At 43.1% G+C, this 21,998-nt stretch overlaps 1 protein-coding gene across 1 annotated transcript in view; it reads right to left on the reverse strand.

The window, feature by feature from the left end:
• Positions 1 to 21,998, reverse strand: part of LOC147701416 (myeloperoxidase-like) — a 236,909-nt gene that overhangs the window by 106,037 nt on the left and 108,874 nt on the right. The window contains exons 7-8 of the mRNA XM_086930101.1: positions 12,890 to 13,096; positions 2,256 to 2,571 (exon numbers count right to left, since the gene is read on the reverse strand). Coding sequence (XP_086786227.1) covers positions 2,256 to 2,571; positions 12,890 to 13,096 — 523 coding nt within the window. The remainder of the gene's footprint in view (positions 1 to 2,255; positions 2,572 to 12,889; positions 13,097 to 21,998) is intronic.

Consider the following 21,998-nt stretch of genomic DNA (forward strand, 5'->3'; position numbering starts at 1 on the left):
ATGCCACTCTACACCTCTTCACTCTACTCTATGCCACTCCAGGTCACTCCACTCTACTCCACTCAATGCCACTCTATGACACTCTATGCCGCTCCACTCTATGCCATTCCACCCCATGCCACTTTAGTCTATGCCAACCTACTCTACTCCGCTTCACTCTATGCCACTCTATTCTACGACTCTCTATGCCACTCTACTCTATGCCACTCCTCCTTATGCCACTTTATTCCACTCTATACCAGTCTATGCCATTGCATGACACTCTGCGCAACTCCTTGTCTCTCCAAACTATTCTACGCCACTGTACTCTATGCCTCTCCACTCTAAGCCACTCCACTCTATGCCACTCTACTCTAAGCCACTTCACTTTCTTCCATACCACTCTGTGCCACTTCAACCCACTCTACGCCACTCCAGCCGATGTCACTACTCTACATCACTCTGCTCCATTCTTTGGCACTCTACTTCCTCTATGTGAATCACCTGCATACCAATCTAATCTTCTCTACACCACTCTACGGCACAGCACTCCACTCTAGCCTAAGCCACTCTGTGCCACTACCCTCCACTCTACACCAACTCCACACCACTCAATGGCATTCCAAACTGCACAATGCCACTGTATGGCACTCCACTCTATGCCACCAAACTCTATGCTAGTCTACTCTAAACAATCCCACACCATTGTATGCCACTCTTCTCTATGCCATTCTACTCTACATCACTTTATGCCCCTCTATTCCATACCACTCTACTCCAGGCCACTCTGCGGCACTCTACTCTACTCATCACCACTCCATTCCAAGCTGGTCACTCCACTTCACTCTACTCTCCGCTTCTCATTGACTCTCCACCACTTCAACCCACTCTATGCCACCCTACTCTACGCCACTCCCTTCTACTCAACTCTATGCCACTCTCTTTTATGGTACTGTATTCTACACCAATCCACTCTATGCCACTCCAATCTATGCCATTCCAATCTATGCCACTCCTCTCCATGCCACTCTTCCCTACGCTACTCTCCACTATGCCACTCTAGTCTTCACCACACCACCAACTTTTAGCCACACAGAACTCCAGCCATGCTGCTGGACAACATGGCTAACAGACATTGGCAAAGTCAATAGATTTCACATAGGAGAGACCAATTGGCTTTTCTAATGCTTATTATTTGTTTACATATATTATCTTGATACTGGTTGTAGAGATAAACCTCACATAAGTCCAACACCTCACTTCAGCCTACATCCTCACACCTGCCCACAATTGATGGAGAACAGTCTGTTTCAGGAACAAAAGTTTTTAGTTTGCAGGGGGATGCCGTCAGAGTTCAAGGCCACCCTCTACATTCTGGTGAAAATTTCAATGCCTGCTTTAGAGTCCTGCTTGATCTAACAACAGCTTTCGACACCAACAAATACTGAGAGCTACTTAACACCTTCAAAGCATAAATTACTTTAAAAAGCAACATCCTGTTGCATTTCATACCATACCAGAAGGACAGAGTGTAGCTGATCCAGAAGGGTTCCAACAGATCTGAACGCCCACCCTTCTCTAGGCAACAGTCCCTAGCCAAGGTGTTTTGATCCTGTAACAGCAACAACATCAAAGACACGTACATGGGGTTCACACATATCTATCAGTAAGTATTTATGCCATCAATCGCCTGATCATTTGTCTTGCTGCAATCCAGGCTGGATCTGGAAAGTCTGGCAACCTCTGGATTTTGGTATTTTGATGGAATAAACACTCTGCTGTCAGGGGCTGTAGTATCCAATTAACTCCAAGGACAAGATGCCAGATGCAACCTTGCTATGCTCCGAAGTCATAGAATGCTGTCTTAGTCAACACCTACCAGGTGCCATTCTTTTTCCACAATATAGGGAACACTTTTCCTAATTGCCACTTGGATGCAGAAGATCCCCTGAAGAGGGTGCACTTTTCCCATCTACACCTTTAACTCACTCCTCAGAGCCCCCCATCCCTGTGTCCTCTCTAGCAACTCTGTCACTACCACTTACTCCTGTCTGCGCTACTAACCGTAAAATCATTATTGTGGGTAGGGCTGAATTGCCTTGTTGCTATATTCATACTATATAAGTCACATACATAAATCACAAGATCTATATATTGAAATATCTATAACAGTAACACTTTCATTGTAGCAGAAGATCCCAATTATAATATCTTGGTTATTTAGACTAAGCACTGTGCATAGTAGTACATTTCATGATTGCAATTATAGATCTTACCAGCAATGAAACATGGAATTCCAAAAGTTGCATTGATGGATGCACATGCACTATTTGGGTTAGCATCAAAGGGCAGAAATGGTCTATTTCCATCCTGAAACCTGTTGTTGACAGCTAACAACCCCAGATCACTGGTCTTATTCCTTAGACTGGCAGCTGTTGAGGCTGTGCTTCCATACACCATGCCAGCATCAATGAAGGAGGTCAAGCCATTCAGCTGCTCTCTGACTTTTGTCTCAGTAGGGCACGCTGGACCAGTGCGAAACAGGGGAATGCATTTGCCCCTTCTATCTCCCAGTGGATCGTTCGGCGGTATCTGAAAAAACATTATAGATTTTTTGAGCAGTTAATGTTATATCAGTTTTCCATATTGAATTTACCATGACATCTAGTGAAGAACATTAATGGCAATCATAACCTGAGAGCTCAGAGAGTGAACCAAAAAGGCTAAGCGGATATTTAAAATTAAACTTAATAAAAAGGGGTATTTAAATGTATGTTAACATTAGGTTCCTCTGTTTCAGGGAAATCGCACCGAAAGGAAGATAATATAATGAAAGTAATCAATTAATCAAACAGCATTTGTAAAGCACAACTTTGTCACCCCAGCAGTATCTGGGCACTATGTCTCCATCAAAGAGCCAGGTCTTGAGTCTCTTTCTGAAGTTTGCCAGATCTGCTTGGGGAAGGTCCTTCAAGGTCTTGGCAGCAAAGTAGGAGAAGGAGCGTCCACCGCTGCGGCTGCAACGGATGCGGGGGTGTGAGGGCAAATGAAGAGGAGCCCAGGTGTCTAGAGGGTTGGTGGAAGTTTAGTTGATGATTGATGTAGGTGGGTCCTAAGAATAGAGGGCTTTCTTGGTGTGCCTGAGGTTCTTGAACTGGCATCTCTTCTGGATGAGGAGAGAGTGGATGTCTCTGTTGTGTCTCGTTATTCCTTGTGCTCGTCTGTCTCCATGTCTCGACCTAGAGTATGGATCTTTGGCCACATTCCAGGACGGTTGGGGATTGGAGATGAACGAGACAGGAGGACGCTCTTCAGGATGGTGGTTGCCTGTTACTCTTATCTTCAATAATGACTTCTACATCTGCCATGGCCTTCATTCTCCTTGATGACGATTGAATCCAGTTCGCTGAGGTGAGTGTATGTTGTGCCAGAGCCATTTTGCTGTTGCACCACACCTCTCTGGAACAATTTGCTGCTACGGCCGAGTGTGCCCGTTCTGAGGTCTTCCGCAGAGAGCAGGAAGCTCCACCCATATTTCTGCAGCAACTTACACTTTGTCTGTTTGGGCAACCACCCCATGAGCATGTGCGCAATACTGCGCATACACATTGAACATTTTGGCCTCCAAACAACGTCAGGAAAGTTAAATAGGCCTGACAGTGATTTCAACGCTAATGCTTCATTCACTGGTTGTTTTCTTCGAAGGCCATATTGTTTGCCTGACCCAGGAATGTTTCAGAGTCAGGGAACACAGTCTTTCCAGGATTTTGGAATTTCAAACTGTTAATAATAATAATAATAATAATAATAATAATAATAATAATAATCTTTATTTAGATATAAAACATATCTTTAAAAGAATTTACAAATTCACAACCTGACCAAGTATAAAGATAAAAACTTCTAAGAAATAACCACACAATATAAATATAAAAACACAATCCATTGGCAATCTTTAAAAAAACAGGAATTTTTGTCTCATGGTGTACTTTAAAATCACAAAAATTGAAACAGGGCACCAGCTTGCATTGAGTATCACCAGATTATGTCTAACATTACTGAAAATAATGCCAGTTGTTACTCATTTCGGTGTGAGAGAAAGGAGAATTAGGCACTTTAGCATGGTCTCCTTAAATTAAAGATGTAATATGCTCGCTGAACAAATTTTGTAAATTTTATGTTTAGCACTATGTTTTCCGGGTTTAAGGCTGCCATGATGGCTTGCCTGCAAGTCCGAACCCCCAGCCTATTCCATTCTAATTTTAGTCCGGACCTGCGTTCTGTATTAAGGGCTGGGCAGAGGCAACTTACATGCAACATGGTTTCCGCTGTTTTCCCACACCCTCTACAAGAGAGATCTTCCGATGTACGTCGGCATGATGGTAAGTCCTGCAAGAAACGCCAGTCACCCAGTCTGATGGCAATAAAGCCACGTTTCAAGTATAATGGGTATGTGCTGGCCAAATAACTGACTGGGGCTGGGTGTCTGTAGGCATTTATCATGGTTCAGGCGTGGCTACGTTTCAGAAAAAGTGCTTTGTCAGTGAGACAAGAAGTCATTCTCACACTTTTTTATGGCTTTTTCAAACTGTTGTTTTTTTATTTTTGTTATTGCTGGCATCTTTGGACATGTCTTGACTATGACTTCAGGATACAAGCTCTATGCTATTTTCCAATTAAAGAAACATTTTCTATATTTTGCCGTTTTTTTCTTTTCTCTACCACAATGTATACATTCTTGTTAATTTAGTGGTATAAATGTAGAATGCAAGGCATCAATCCTCCTGAACCTTTTCTGCAATCTCCAGGTGAACCGCCTGTGTCTTGGAAAGAATCGTACAGAGAGTTAAAGCATTTTTGGGCGCAGTTGATGGTTTTAAATTTAAACCTGAAAGGAAAAAGTGGCTGTTGGAGCATTCTCTGTGCATGGAAGCACAGGAAATATTTACACAAATACCTGATCTACTAACAGAAGATATGGATGAGTATAAACTAGCGGTAGCAAAACTTGAGAAACATTTCTGTATCCCGCCAGATTTAATTCTCAAGAGGCACAAGTTCTTTCTAGAAAACAGTCAGTTGCAGAATCTATTGACACTTATGTAGCCTCATTGCGAGTATTAGCTATGTGTGAATTTGAAACATTAACTGACCAGCTTATCAGAGACCAACTAGTAACCAGGTGCTCCACAAGAAAATGCAGGAAGGTCTACTCACCTGCAAGAATCCTTCGTTTGAGGAAGTTGTCGATATTGCTAATAGTATGCAAGACTCAAAAAAGTCACTCAAATAATTGAATAAGGACACTGAAGAGGTAGTACTTTTAGTGAAACCTATCAAGCTTACTGCCACTTAGTTGCCTGACGACAAGAAAACATTTAGTGGAGGTGGTGAGTGTTTTCATTGTGGTTCGAAGCTCCATGTGGCTTCACTCAAGTACTGTCCTGCTGCTGGTCGAGTGTCTCAAATGCGGCAAACCTGGCCATTTTGCTCGAGTGTGTTGCTCTCAGACACGTAAAAACAATGTGAAGATTGTGGATGAGGAACATGATTTGGCCCACAGTATGGCTAATATGCTTTTATGTGTAAGAGTTCATGAGAATGAGTTACCTAAATTGAGAGATCAAGTAGAAAATGATGCCATTAATGACAAAAATGTGCTATTGCTAACTGATTCAAGTTCAAAGATAACCATTATTTCTAAAAATTCGTATACTAATAAGAATTTTACTGACAAGTTGGAAATACCAGTTATTAGTCCCTTTGGGTACAATGGTGAAAGAATTGACCTGGTTTTTCTATACAATAATACAATTTAAAGGCTGAGAAGTTCAGGGAAAAGTTATGTTATGTTATGTTATGTTATCGGGCGCTTGTACAGCGCGCAGCTGCCCCAGCAAAGGGGCGTCCCGGCGCTTTCAGCATCAGTGAAGCAGAACAAACACAACACCTGAACAACATGAGAAAACCGCTACCAAAACTAAACTAAAGGAAAAAGAAAAGTTTTAATGGCTTTCCTAAAGATAAGTAGACAGTCAATACTGTGAATCTGTGGGGGCAGGGAGTTCCATAACTTAGCTGCCAAGCAGCAAAAAGAACGCCCCCCCCGGCGCGGCAGCGCTTCACCCTGGGAACACTAAGCAGGTGCTGTCCTGTGGAGCGCAGCTGATGAAGCGGAACATAGGGAGTAAGCAAACTATTCAGCAAGCCAGGCATAGCAAGTTTTAAAACTTAAAGGAGATACACAACGTCTTAAATTGAATACGCTTCCCCATAGGGAGCCAAGGAAGTCTCCAAATGATGCCAGAGGCAGCCCCGAATCGAGGGAGTCCCACCAGTGCTCTGGCAGCACTTTTTTTGGACTCGTTGCAACCGAAGTATTTCAGCCTTGTTTGCCTCCTACAGAAGGGAGCTAGAGTAGTCCAGGCAAGATAAAATAGTCGACTGGACAATCAGCTGACGTGTCGATGGTTCAAAGAACTTCAGAAGAGGCTTAAGACCACGCAGAAGGCCGTAACACATACCAGCTATTTTCCTGGTGTGGACCTGAAAACTAAGGGATGAATCCACCCATACCCCCAGATTTTTTACAACTTCCTTTGTGGTGGGGATATTGCCCAGAGCTGTCGGCCACCAACATTTGCTCCACAAGCTCGTGTTCTTCCCAACCAACAAAACCTCAGTTTTGTTGGCATTTAATTGCAAGCAGTTGATAGCTATCCATTCAGCTAGAGCCGCCATCCCATCTCTAAACCTGGAGGCATTCGGAGAAGAGCAGTCAGCCAAGGTCACTACAAGCTGCGTATTGTCAGCATATGAGACCATGGTAAGGTCCCACTGCCTGGCGACCGGTGCCAGAGGCTGAACATAAAGATTTAACAGTAAAGGGCTCAACGCCGAGCCCTGCGTTACCCCCTGGTCGATGGAATGGATTTGAGAGAGAGGGGGGCGGACACTCGGAAAGATCTTCCGGTCAGAAAAGATCTGAACCATTCCAGAGCCAAATCAGTCACCCTGCCTCCTCCAGCCGCTGTAGCAGAATACCATGCAAAACTGTGTCAAGGCGGCACTAAGATCCAACAGGATCAGTGCCACCATCTGACCGGAATCAAGAATGGTTTGTAGATGTTCTGTGGTGGCCAGGAGAGCAGTCTCCGTACTGTGCCCCGGGCGAAATCCATTCTGTGTTGCATCCAAGATGTTATTAGAATTCACAAACTGTGTCAGCACATTATTAACATGTGCCTCTGTGATCTTAGCCACCCAGAGGAGAAGAGATATAGGTCTAAAGTTTTTGAGCTTAGCTGGGTCCACCGTGGGTTTTTTAAGAATAGGAGAAACCCATGCTTGTTTCCATAATGCCGGGACAGTTGCAGTGGAGAAGCAGGAGTTAACTATATGACATAGCGGCGCCCGCAGAATAGAAAGTGACTCCTTGAACTGCGCCGGCTTCAGAGGGTCAGATGGAGAACCAGTTTAAATGTTACTACTCAGCCGAGTGAACTCCTCCTGAGACATTCAAGGAATAGCTGCAAGAGTTGGCCGGGACCTAGTTCCAAGAGGCGAAATAGGGGAGTGAGTGATCATTTGTGGAAAAGACTCATAAATAGTGCAGACTTTCTCTACAAAAAAGGTGGCTAAGTCATCGCACTGCTGTGCAGACAAAATGATGGGCACAGTAACTTTCTTAGTCCTAAGGTCTTTACGAATATTAAATATGCACTTAGCTGGATTAGGGCTGATCTTAATTTCGTTTGCATAGTAGGCTGCACGAACTTTACATATAGTTCTATGATACTGTTTAATCATAGCGTGATAGCATGCCTTTTTCTCAGAGTCATAATCTTTTCTCCACTAGCGTTCCGCTTTTTTACAAGCTTTCCTTAGAACAATCAGAGAGTCATTATGGACTGGTGATAGAGGTTTGCTCTTTAAACCATTTGGCAGGTATAAGAGAATCTAAACCTTGGTTGATCCAGTCACAAAACAAGCCATAATCAGATACAGAGTCATGCAGCGGTCCCAGAGGATTAGCAGTGAGAAAAGCATGACAATCTTGGAATTATCCTTATGTTTATCTTCAATCGTAGTATCATGTAAGAAAAATAACGAGTTAAGGATGTGCATCGACTTGAGGAGCATTATTAAGGCCCTCTGGGTGGAAGGAGATTCTTTGCCCCGTATTGAGGTGATGATTACCCGTTAGATGGTGTCAAATACTTTTCTAAGCTGGACATGAAATCAGATCATCACCAAGTGGTACTAGCATAGGAGTCTAGGCACCTCATAACATTTGCAACATCATCAGGGATATTCCAAATCTGCAGAATGCTGTTTGGCCTAGCGTCAGCGGCAGCTGTTTTTCAATTAGTAATTGGAGAAGTTTTGAAGGATTTGAAAGGAGTCTTGGTTTTCCAGGATGACATTCTAGTCTATGATGAAAATGACACTGAGCACATATGTAGATTAAATGCTGTTTTATGTGCACTTAGGACCAGGGGGTCGAGATTAAGGAGGAATAAATGTGAGTATGGAGTGGATAATGTTGAATACCTTGGTCACATTGTATCCAGAGAGGTCATTGCAACATGACCTAGGTTGCTCAAAGCTATTGAGGAAGTCGCCACTCCAGTGGCTAAAGAGCAACTCCAAGCTTTCCTTGGCATGTGTGAATTTTAAGCTAAGTTTATTCAAACTTTTGCCACTAAAGCAGAGCCTTTGGTCATTTTACTAAAAAGGTATTCAACATTTGGGGGGAGGCTCAAGAGCAGACTTTTCTTACCATCAAGAAGGAATTAACCAATACTTCATATTCTCCTTATGTGCCTGGGAAACCACAAAAAGTCTTTGTGTCCCAACTTGGTCCTGACATCCTGGGGTGGCATCACCAAGGGTGTTTGGGTATTATTTTAAATCCAGGCATACTGACCAAATACTGCCAGTGGATGAAGATAATACTCATTGTAGTAGTAATGACTGGAAGTTGGTATTGAAGGAAACTGAGGACATTTTTTAACACAAATAAGGAAAGTTGATTGTATTCAAACATATTATTAAATTAAAAGAAAATTGCATTATGGTCAAACATAAACTTCGATTCATTCATCTAAGCATTAAAGGCAAATTGGATGGCCTAATTTCACAAAATTGCCATGATGGTGTCATAGTACCAGTGGAGTTATCCTTATGGTTGACTCCAATTGTAGTATCTTGTAAGAAAAATAACGAGTTAAGGATGTGCTTCGACTTGAGGAGCCTTAATAATGTCCACTGGGTGGATGGACATTCTTTGCCCCGTATTGAGGTGATGATTACCTCATTAGATGGTGTCAAATGCTTTTCTAAGCTGGACATGAAATCAGATCATCACCAAGAGGTACTAGCAGAAGAGTATAGGCACCTCATAGCGTTTGTAACATCATCGGGGATGTTCCAAATCTGCAGGATGCTGTTTGGCTTAGCATCAGTGGCGGCTGATTTTCAATTAGTAATTGGAGAAGTTTTGAAGGATTTGAAAGGAGTCCTGGTTTTCCAGGATGACATTCTAGTCTATGGTGAAAATTACACTGAGCACATATGTAGATTCAATGCTGTTTTATGTGCACTCAGAACCAGGGGTTCAAGATTAAGGAGGAACAAATGTGAGTTTGGAGTGGATAATGTTGAATACCTGGGTCACATAGTATCTGGAGAGGTCATTGCAACACGACCTATGTTGCTTAAAGCTATTGGGGAAGTAGCCACTCCAGTGGCTAAAGAGCAACTCCAAGCTTTCCTTGGCATGTGTGAATTCCTGGCTAAGTTTATTCCTACTTTTGCCACGAAAGCAGAGCCTTTGCTCAGATTACAAACAAAGGATTCAAAATTTCAGGGGATGCTCAAGAGAAGACTTTTCTTACAATCAAGAAGGAATTAACCAATACTTCATATTCTCCTTATGTGTCTGTGAAATCTTTGTGTATCAAAGTTGACCCCAATGGGGTAGGTTTGGGGGATGTGCTATCACAAGTGAAAAGCACTAATGAGAATATCCTTGCTTTTGCCTCACACACACTCAAACCACAAGAATGTCTTTACTCAGTAATTGAAATGAAAATGCTGGCTTGTGTGTGAGCAGTTGAAAGATTCAAGTTTTATATGTGGGGAACAACATTTCTGTTACAAACTTATTACAAGCCTTTAATTCTGATCATCAGTAGCTCTAATGTTTATTCCACAGGAGCTACTGCCAGTTTGGTTACATTGAGCATGAAGCTTTTGGAATGTCATTTTGAGGTACCATACATTCCTGGGGGAAGGTATACGAAAGCTGAATGTCTGTCACATCTCCTGTCCTCTAAAAAGGATCTGTAAATACAATCCGAGGACATACAGGATGAAGATGCTTGGCAGCAAATATTGTTTGGGATAATACTAAATGTATTAGTGAAGAAGTCTGAGCCAAGATAGCATTCCGACAAGGATGATGGAATACATGACAAAAGGGTGGCCCAGAGAAAAAGCAAGTTAAAGGCTAAATTATCACTTGAAGCGGGTCTGATGTTCAGGGAGGACACATTAGAACCACCAAGTAATGTAAGAGAGAGATTGTTGCAACTAAATCATGAAGGGCATTTAGGAATGGCGCTTGCCAAAAAAATAAATGCTGCAAAACTTAGTGTGGCCAAGTATGGATAAGGACATTTAGAGTTTGGTCAAGAAATGTTCAACATGTTCGAGAAATTACAAAGATCTCAAGAGTGTAATACCTCCCATGGTGGAAGTTGGCAGCCCAGAGAAACTATGGGGTAGAGTAAGTCTGAATTTCCTTGGTCCATTTAGTAGATTGCCTTATAACCAGTGTTATCTAAATGGATTGACAAATTTGTCAAAAATGCTAAAACTAAAACTGTAATCACCTTACTTAAAGATATGTTTTCCAGAGAGGGTTTTCATCAGAGCTGATTTCAGACAATGGGGTGCAATTTGTTTTGGAAGACATGGTGACATTTTTGAAAAGATGCTGGTATCAAGCACAAAGTCTTTATCAGCAACAAAGTAATGGTCAAGTAGAGTGGGCTAACAGATTGGTAAATTCATTTGTCCGAGGAGCAATCATTCAGGGGTTGGAAGTGGTGGATGCTGTCAGTGCCATGTTATGGTCTTATTGCAATTCTCCCCATTGTATAACTGGAATTACACCTTTTCTGCTTTTAGGCGAAGGGCTACTCAAGACTATTTAAAACCAGCTTGGTTAAGTAATGTGTCAAAAAAGGGAGCAGGTTTCAATGTCAAGCAACATGTGGTAAAAATGCATCGTAAAATTGAGCAAATTCAATTGAAAAATAAAATGATGTATGATGAGTTAAAAAAACCAAAAGTTATTCATTTCCAGAAGGGAGATTGGATCCGCATCAAATTACCGAGTGTTAAGGTAGAGAAGGGTGCGGGTAAAGTAAGCTGTGCCTTGCCAGGTGATGAAGTACATTTTAATGGGCGTGCAGTATGGATCAAAAGTGGACAATGGTGGAATGTTGCCAGAGTTGTAAAAGTTCCACGTCCGCATGTTCCTAACAGAGAAGATGAATGCCATCAGGCTGCCAAATCCATTATTGTGGGTGGGGAAGGTGGTTGTGTTCGTGAGAAGCATGCAACTAAAATACTTAGAAAGTTTAAGGATTTTGTCATGACGTAATTTTATGCTGTCATGTTAATAATTGATTAATGATGTTTTTCCTACATTCCTTATAGTTTACTGTTGATTATATTTGTAATTAATTTTCTGTATTCTTTGACAGTGTATCCTTATTTTGGTTATGATGTTGTATATATTTTATGCCACTATTTATGCTTTTTTATTTTTTTTTACTTTTACAGTTATTGATATAATGAATTTAGTATGCAATATTTTGCTATTGTTTTATTGTAAATGGGGGAGATGTGTTGTGTCCTGTTATCCCTCATGCTCATCTGTCTCAGTGTCTCAATCCAGGCTGGAGTATAAAGCTTTGGTCGCATTCCAGGACGGTTGGAGATTGTGGGCGGAGGAAAGAGGAGGACGCATCTCAGGGTTGTGGTTAAATATTCAATTAAAAGTTCTACTACTGCCACGGCCTTCATTCACATTTGTAACAGTCTCTTAGGTTGGGGGTGATGTAGGTTCATTTGGAGAAGTCCAAGACGAGTCTGGCTGCAGTGTTCTGTATGGCCTGGAGTCTTCTGAGGAGCTTGGTGGAGATGCCCGCATAGAGGGCATTGCTGTAGTCAAGGCAGCTGGTTAAGAAGGCTTGAGTGACGGTCTTTTGGGTGGTGGGTGGGATCCATCTGAAGATAATGCAGAGCATGCACAGTGTGTGAAAGCAGGAGGAGGTGACTGCATTGATTTGTCATTTTATGGTCAGTTGTCTGTCAAGGATGATGCCGAAGTTGCGGGCATGGTCAGTCGTTGTAGGTGTAGATCTGAGTTCTGCAGGCCACCAGCTGTAGTCCCATGCGTAAGTGTCACTATCAACTGAGGAAAGGCTATCCTGAAACACATTGTGATGGCATTGTTCTCTACTGAAATATATTTTTCTCTCTTCTTCTACAGTGAAGTGAAATATAAAATACTGAATTTTATTTATTTAATTTATTATTGTATTTGTAAAAAGTAATGCAGTTGGAGCAACCTATGAGTGGTACCTTGAAAGCTGCATGTTTTCCCTGCAATATACTGTCACTCGTTGAGATGGCTGTACTAATCACAACATTATTCAAACCATCATCCCTCAATGTATGGTGCAAGCAATATTGAAATTTCAAATCTTGGTAGGAAATGTTACAATAACGTTGGGTATATCCCTCACCCAGAAGCCACATTGGTCATTGACAATATCCTCAATCTGCTCATTCAAACCTTCTTAAAATTATGTTACACTGGGCCCCAACTCACCATGATAGGAAAGCAGTTTGCTTCTTTAGCACAGGTTGCAGCACACTCATCTCTAGTTTTGTGGGGGCTTGCCACAGGGCTCTCAGGAGAAAAATCGAGATCATGGTCAATCCACTGGCCCCATACCATGAATATTTGAGACCTCTCCTGGTCCAATACCACTTTGTTATCCAGATATCGAACAACACGGTTTGATACATCCCGGACCTATAGGAATAAAAAGTGGTGAGATGTTTGGGATGAATAAGGCCAAAGACATTTGTAGCTGATATACAATGAACTTATATATGGCAAAATTTATCAATTCTGCATCAACTCATATATTTCAGATGATTCCAAACTCTTTAGTGCTTAACATAGACATGTGTTGTTGATATCAACTCTCTCTGCAACTATAAGACATGGCTCTGACAAATATTTCTCTGGAGGGAATCTTTAGGTTTAACTCAACTGTATACAGAGACTAATCAATGCCACAAAATTGCTTGCAATTCTCAAAGTGTAGGACGGAGTGCAAGATTTTTCTTTAGTGGCATGTACGATGCTGCAGGAAACAAAGTATGCTGCAATGTTGTGGCTCTGTAAATGACCCATGTTAATATTACCCTAACCTGCAAATTTGTATTGATGCTTCAAAAATCTTGTGCATGCCCAGTTCCAAATGTAGCATGAGTCTTTGAGTGGGACAGCCTGATTTCAGCCATGGTATATTCAGGGCCTCATTTACAAGAAAGTGCCGCAGCACAGCACAGCACATCACAGCAAGCCCTTTGGCTGTGCCAAGCTGCAACACTTTCAAAGCACATGGATGCCTCATATTTATGCACAAATTTCTGCCATGCACCAATGCAGGCAACCTGGCGCCATGCTTCAAGGATGCCTGCGTCACTGGGATTAATGTTTATGTGCAGGAAGGTGTCCATTCTTGCACATAAACAATCTGAAATGGCGTTTTTTAAGCTCTATGTATGCTGCATTAGCACACATAAAACTTGCAAAACGTCACTTTTAATGAATGTTTATTGTACAGGAAGGGACCCAATAAAACCGATTTAGGCTTTTCTCCCAGAGCAGGACATCTCTTGGACAGTAAACAAGCCTCCTTGTCTTACATAGTACTTTCACACTACCTAATAATATGTTTTGGTGGCTTCTCTTAATACATGTGTGTGGTACCATGAGCCAGTGGCCTCAGACAGAACTTGAATCAATGGGCCTAGTATGGAGTGTCAGAGGTCTCACACAATTTATGCATCAGTTGCCTAGTAATAAGCACCTATGGCCAAGAACAGTGTAGGGTAAAAGAGCATCAGTGACCCAACAAAGTACCTGCAAAAATGGCTCCAGTAATAAGTGTAAATGCCCCTAAACTGTAGATTGTCAAAGGACCTAAGTCAGAGGCCCTAGAGACTACATTGATCGATGAACCTAGTGGCAAGTGTATGTGGTTCAACACAAGCAAACCCCAAATTAACCTGTGTTTAACCCTCTGGTAGCTTGGCACCTGCAGTCAGGCTTAGCCTAGAGGCAAGGTGTAAAGAATTTGTGCAGCACTTCTAACAGTGAAAACACAAAACAAGAAATATTTCACACCAACTTAAACTGTAATAATTTATTTGAGACTAAAATGACAAAAATCTAATCTGGAGAACCTAAGATATGCAATTTAGAATGTTAAGTAAAAACAGCATTTAAAAGCAGAAAACGCCAACTGTGGATATCTAGTTGTGTGGGACCGTGACAAAGTCAAAAGTTCAGGCTGACTGCATTAAAGTGAAGGCTGGCTACAGGGACCAAGTCAGGCCAGTTGAACCATACTACCTTAAATCCTGGTTTGCAGAGCTCTGTGAGATTCTGCATTGAAGATGTGCTGTGCATCAGCCATTCTGAGATGCTGCGGGGCTGTCGCTTGTAATGTTGAGTCCTGTATCCTCATTGAGGATGCAGTACGATAAGGGGCTTGCGGTGGAAGTCCCACATCAAAGATGCATCATGCACCAGCGGTTTTGAGGAGCTTTGGCGCTGTGATGCGGAGTCCTGCATCATCGTCAAGGAGGCCGTCGACAAGGGGCTTTCTTTGTAGAGCCGTCACTGAGAATGCATGATGCAGCTGCAGTTATGAGGAGTCTGCAAACTGCTAAGCGAGGTCTAGCTTCTGAGATGAATGGCCCTGCAGTGGTTTTTCTGTGAGATGCATCATGCTTCATCTGTTCTGCTTCACAGGTCCACAGCTTGGCTGGCAGAGTACCTTTAGGTCCACTTCCAAAGGTCCCGGACTGGGTAGGCACCACTAGGTGGGTAGGACTCACAGCAGCCAGACCCCCCAGGTGTTGAGTTCAAGGTGGTTGGAGCTTTTTCTGTCCCTGAGGCTGTGATCGGAAGGCTAGCCAATTAGCCATGTAGTTATTCTAGAGGGCCTGGGTTCAAGATGCAGGTCCAATCCTTCACTCAGGCAGCAGGGCAGCTGAGTAGCAGTCCTTCTTGCAGAGCAGCTCAGCAGTCCTTCTGAGTCTTCCACAGGTCCTGAGATGTTCTGAAGAGTTGGGTCTGAGGCTCCATTATTTAAACCTGATGCCCAGTGTGAAGTAGAAGAAGGTTCTGGAGGTTTCCCCCCTCAGTGGTGCTTGAAATGCCCTGCCTCCCTGCTTTAGACCCAGCTTGTCTGGCCTTTGCAATGTGCAAGTGTAGTAGGTGACAACTCTTCCTCCTCATCGAGTCAGAGATGGCCCATCCAGCCAACACCTATGCCCTTTGTCTCACTGTCTGGGAGCCATACACTAAGCCCAACTGCCAGTTACATCTAACCATGGAACCCAGGATGCAGGCTTCAGCTGTAGGCACCAAATGGTTAGGACAAGAAAATGGCAACTTTCCAAATGTAAGTATATACAACAGCAATGGATGGAATTCTTGATTGAATCTCAGTCACTAGTAATCACAAGGACCACACCCCAATGTATTGCTTATTTACTCACCATGCTACCTCAGTTTGGAACTAGCTATATGCAAATCAGCCTTGACCCTTCTCCAATAGGAACCGTCCAGCCCGGACTGCAAAGCTAGGTTCTCCTTCAGCCGGAACACAAGTAACCCAGGATCTGTTTCACCCTAGTTTTGGGCTCATTAGCTAGGTACAGCTTAATTCCAGTAGCACAGTGTGCATTGTACCCATATCTTGGCATACCCGTCCCACTTAGCGCGAGACAATAAGTATTACAAACAGTGATAGATGGAATGCTTGAATTAATTTACACCACTCGGGCCACATTCCAATCCATTGTTATTTTACTCACCATGCCACCTCAGTTTGGAACCAGCTATATGCAAATCTATCTTGACCCGGCTCCAACTGGAACAGTCCAGCCCGAACAGCAAAGACAGGTCCTCCCTGATGGGAACAAAAGCAACTCAGGACCGGTTTTGCCCTAGTTATAGGCTCATCAGCCAGGTACAGCCTGGTTCCAGTGACACAGAGTGCACAGGGCCCACGTCTGGGCATACCCGTCCTACTCAGGGAGACACAATAAGTATACAATACAGAGATGTATGGAATGATTGAACTAATCTCAGCCACTGGTAATCACTTGGGTGTCTCGTACTTCAGCTGCAGACTTGTTGTCCACTAGCTGTAGAGGGACTACGTCCCCCAGCCTGTCAAGTTCCTCAGGAAACCTCCTGGTGCTGGAGCACAGGAGTGCTAGAAAATCAACAGACAAAGATCTCCGGGTGCAGTGTGCAGGAGAGGTATAAATTCAATGGAGGCATCCTGCGGGTGCCTTGTACTTCTGCCACAGAATCTGTTGCCTGCTAGCTTGGGTGAGACCACGTTCCCCAACCTGCCAAGTTGCTCAGGTCACTTCCGGGTGCAGGAGCACAGGAGTGCTATAAAATCAATGGGAGAATACCAGGCCAAGAGCAGGCCTGTCTGTGCCCATCCACATCCGACCGAGGCTGGGTAACCACCGATGATGTAATCATCACGGGACATTACGGGACAAACACCATCTGGCTAACTCGGCTAATCCAGGTGAACAGTCTTAATTTTTGCAAATAACCTAGTACAATGGGGAAGAGGAAAGTTATGGGTACTGATATGTTGCCTCACAAACCCACAAGTATTGATACCATGCTAGAGAGAGACAAGAGGGGGTAAGCACTGATATAGCCCTTACAGAGAGTAGGCTTTCTCTTGGTCAGGGGATTGGCCAGGGGGCTGGGTTGGTTGAAACAATACACCCTGCCCATTCTCCTGAGGTTGAGCGCATGATGAACCGGCGGGGTAAAAGGGAAAACATTGTCCAAGCCTGGTGTAGCTAAGACCCAACCTGCTACCCCTAGCCCTGATGACCTCGAAAGTCTTTCTGCTACAGTGGATTTCAGCAGTCCTACCATGATCCCTGAACCAGTAGTAAAAAGGAAGAAAACTTTCAATCGTGTAGCCCACTCAAAATCTCACACAGGGAAAGTGCAACTAGAAACGGGACAAAGTCATCTTCGCTGATTGACGAGGTTTATGACAGATTGTTTCATTACCTTGGACAAATAAAATGAAATGTGGTATTTATAAAGCGCAAACTGTCACTCCGGAAGGAGCCTCCTGGCGTGATACGGATATAAAAACACTTAGCAGTAGTGAATGGAGACCTAGATGAGGGCTTGCAAGAATTCATCTGATGCTCCAAAGATACAAAGATCCAGGTCTTTAGGGCCTTCCTAAACTGCATTTCGGGTTCTATCGATCTCAATTTTTTTGGCATTAGATGCCAGGCCTTTGCACCTAACACGGTTGCAGATTTCCATCCCCGTGTTTTGAGTTTGAAACCCGGCGGTTTGAGGAGGTTTGCTGATGAAGATCAAAGTAGCCTCATTGTACTATATGGTGTGACTCTTGTTGAAAGATATACTGGCCCCAGCCGGCAAATAGCTCTAAAGGTGGTTTCTTGTGTAGCGGAATCCAGTGAAGAGATTTAAGGGCTGCTGAGGCGGATGCCCTGCAAGGACGTTTTAAGACCAATCTGGCTGCTGCGTGCTCCACTACCTGTAGCCACTCCAGGGTTGATTTATTGGCCCCTGCTGAGGGCTGGGCCTTACTTGCGCACATTGCTATGTTAGCATAGGCTTATTACAAGTTTAAACACCATTTTAACTTTTTGCTGCTTTTGCACACAACACTATATGTAACTGTTGTGGTAAGTTAGGCTGCATGAATTGCTTCACATGAGAATGGCTTATTTTCAACGTCCCTAGACTTACAACTCGACCTTAGTCTGCACAGTGAGGGCTGAGGCCTCCAAGGTTATCATAACAATGTTCGGTGTTGTTCGGGCTGATCGACTCATGCACTAGACATAACATACACACAGCTGCAGCTAACTGAAATCCTGTTTATTTATTTATTATGCAACTTATAACGCGCAGACTAAACCCGAAGGTATCAAGGCGCATCTTTAATATCACACTGCATGCATGATTTAGACACTCTGAAGGAAGCCCGATTCCAGAGAGGCAGAGAGCTATTGAAGATCCTGATGTGATTCACTTCTGTTGATCTTGGAGGTATGGGGTCCCCTTTTCAAGCCTAAGAGACCTTCTATATTTTATAAAACATGGGGGCATATTATCCAGACAGGCGATAAAATTATCGCAGTTTTAGCGGCAGAAAACTGCTGCTAAAACAGCAATAATGGGCTTGATAATATGCTCTATGGAATTCCAATTGAAGCCCATGTTAGACGTCCTTCACATTTAACATGGGCTTCAATCGGAATTCCATGGAGCATATTATCAAGCCCATTATTGCCATTTTAGCAGCAGTTTTCTGCTGCTAAAACTGCGATAATTTTATCACCTTTCTTGATAATATGCCCCATAGTTCCAAGCTAGGGAGGGTGGCATACTAGGTGCCATATAACCTGTTCCCACCATCATTATAATATGATTTCTCCTTTTGTGTTTTATGCAATTGTAACAATGCTGATCGTATTATTTTTAATCATATGTCTGCTTATGCTCGCAAAAATACTGCATCTTAGAGCACGTTTTAAAAAAAAAATATTTTAAACTTTATTGTGTCTCTTTATTTACCCATGTGGTGGACTAGTATGCGAATAGAATGAAAGAGTGTTCTTGATTCCAACCATTCCTGAGAGTAACCTAGGTCGCATGTTCTGGGTTGTCTAATCATTCGTACCTTTGCTATAGGACGAAGAGCTAATGTGACACTGATGCTAGTCGGTTAGGGATTCTAGGTACAGAGGTTAGTTTTTTAGTACATCACAATTCACTGATGTCCTGGGTCTCTGTGCACAGTTCTGTGTGAGCGGAATCCCTGCACTGCCATAAGGCTGTTACAATAGTCCAGGCGTGAGAGTATCAGCGCCACCACAACTGTTTTCCTGGCTGAAAGAGGAATAAGATCAAAACATGTTTTCAAGTTTTTAATTAAACTAAAGCAGGTCCCAGCCACCCTAAGTGCATGGGGCCTTATTTATGAAAAGTGACGCATCGCTGCGTGAAAACAGCGATGCGTCACTTTTCACTGCGCACTCCTTGCGACACCAATGATGCGTCATATTTAATGTATGACGCATCATGTCGCAAGGAGTTACAGATACGTCAGTATTTCTGACGTATCTGTAAGCGCAAAAGTGACGCATTGCTGGAGTGTGTCACAAAAGTGACGCAACTCCAGCAATGCGTCCTTTCACATGGGGAAAGCCCCATGTGAAAGGGCTTGCGTCAGTCTTACTCCTGCTGTGAGGCAGGCGCAAGATTTTGACGCAACAGCGTCCTAAAAGTGACGCAGTGAAATCTCATAGATTTCACTGCGTCACTATTACGAGGCTTTTTGCGGGGGAACGCCCCCTCTGCATACATTATACCTGACGCAGGTATAATGTGGCGCAGGGGTTTAAAAAGTGACGCATCTACCTAGATGCGTCACTTTTTAAATATGGCGCAACAAGGCGCATGTTTTACGCCGCCGATGCGTCACAAAAAGTGACGCATCAGCAGCGCAAAACTGACGCAAGGCCTCATAAATGAGGCCCATGGGGTTTAAAAGAGAGGGAGGAGTCGAACAACACTCCCAGAGTTTTAGCCACTTCCTCAGGCCTTAGGTTGAAAGGGATTGTCTTTTCCTATGTTATGTTATGTTATTAAATTATTTATTGGCGCACTAACACTGATTAGTTTCTTGGCGCTATCAGCAGGATTTCTGTCTTGTCTGTATTACATTGGAGGTGGTTGTTTTTCATCCATTTGATGACCTCCGTAAGGCAGAGTTTAAAATTTTCTTCTGTATCCGTAGAATTTTTATCAAGGGACAGAATCAGTTGCGTATCATCAGCATAAGATGTTATCACAATCCCATATGTTGAAATAAGGGAGATTAGCGGCGCCAGGTATATATTGAAAAAAAGAAAAGTGGACTGAGTGAGGAGCCCTGTGGGAATCCTGCACTAATGGTGCGTTCTGAAGACAGGAAGGAGCCAAGAGAGACCGCTTGCCTCCGGTTGGTCAGGAAGGACTTCATCCAGGCCAGTACAGTGTCAGAAATGCCACAAGATTTTAGTCTGGCCAAAGTATGTTGTGAGAGATGGTATCAAAGGCAGAAGACAAATTGAGCAGGATCAGCACTACCTTCCTGACATTATCTGTGATGAGTTTCAGAGTGTCTGTTATCTCTAGCAGTATAGATTCTGTAGAATGTTTGGGGTAGAAATCTGACTGTCACGGGTGAAATGTCTGAGAGCTCATTATATACCATTCTTTCAGTCATTTTAACCAAAATTGGTAGCACTGGAACCCAATACAAGAGTGTGTAATAAGCATTGAAAACACTTGGCAACACTGTTAAAACCACCTGCCACTCCTCTTTTTCTGGCACGATCTGCATTTGGTTCTTCAATTGCGACCATTTTTGTCAATGCTTAGAGTAAGGGTAAGGCACCTGGCATTTCCACTGAGAAAACAGCACCTCCACAAGTCATGTCGAACTTAACATCAGCCACGTGTAATGCACCAAGAGGAGCGGAGGCTGGCACTGGCACTTTGGTTGAGGGGAGGGGGGGGGGGGGGGGGGCGAGGTTCTACTTCAATGCCTTGTCATCCTGCTACAGTATCCCAAAATAACCCAAAGCTGTCTACGTAGGAAATAAACCCTAGCACCACTATTGTAAATCTTCCCCCTGAGGCTTCTCAATATGTCTTGGTTAAGGCGGGAGTGTCCCCGTTGAAGAATGGCCAAACAGAATTGTCGGAGCAAGTCTGGAATAAGGTGGCTCATTGGCTTGGGGCTAATAGAAATTGTAAGATGTTGGTGGGGAATTACTTTTTTATGGTCCGATGGATAAGATTGATTGAAACTGTCCATCAAGACATACCGGACAATTGCAATACCCACTTGCTGACGGTAATGAGGTCAACTGACAGGGTGTGCCCAGTTCAGCGAGATGTTTCGGCTGCAAGGTCTTGGACTGTGGATGTCTTGTTTTCATCTGACTCGATAGTCCAGGTATGTGTAGGCCCACCCCTAAACTATCTCATTTAAATGATATTGCTAAAATTGTGTCTGTTTCAAGCCAACTCCGTCCATTATCAGTCTTGATTTGGAGCATTGTCGGTGTGCGTTTTAGTATTTTACTCCCAGAGTGGCAAGCGTTCATAGGAACTTATGACGTTTTGCTATTTCAGGAAACGTGGGACATTGATCCTATAGCTTATTAAGGTTTTGTGTGTTTTTACTAACCCTGCAGTTTCCTCTATCTCTATCTATTTGGATTAATTTTCTGCTTGAGGGTTGAGCAGAGATTTTAGAATTAAAGGAAAATAATTTCCAAGTAGTGGTAGACAAGGGGACCCTGGAGCTATATCTTGTTTATTTTTAATATAATGAATTTCAGAATCTTTTGAACAAAAATGTCCCTGTTGTGTTTGATTATATTTCTTCCATTATGGAAGTAAACGCAGGCGATCAACTGTATGTTTGTCTTGCAGGGGATTTTAACTCCAGAACTCCCAACCAAAAGTAAATACCATACTAAAAAGATGATGCTGGTGGGGACAGAAGGGGTAAGGAGCTGGAGGCACTTCTTATTTCATCTGATTT

This window comes from Lissotriton vulgaris, chromosome 7, assembly GCF_964263255.1.
Source record: "Lissotriton vulgaris chromosome 7, aLisVul1.2, whole genome shotgun sequence".
Taxonomy (NCBI): Eukaryota; Metazoa; Chordata; class Amphibia; order Caudata; family Salamandridae; genus Lissotriton; species Lissotriton vulgaris.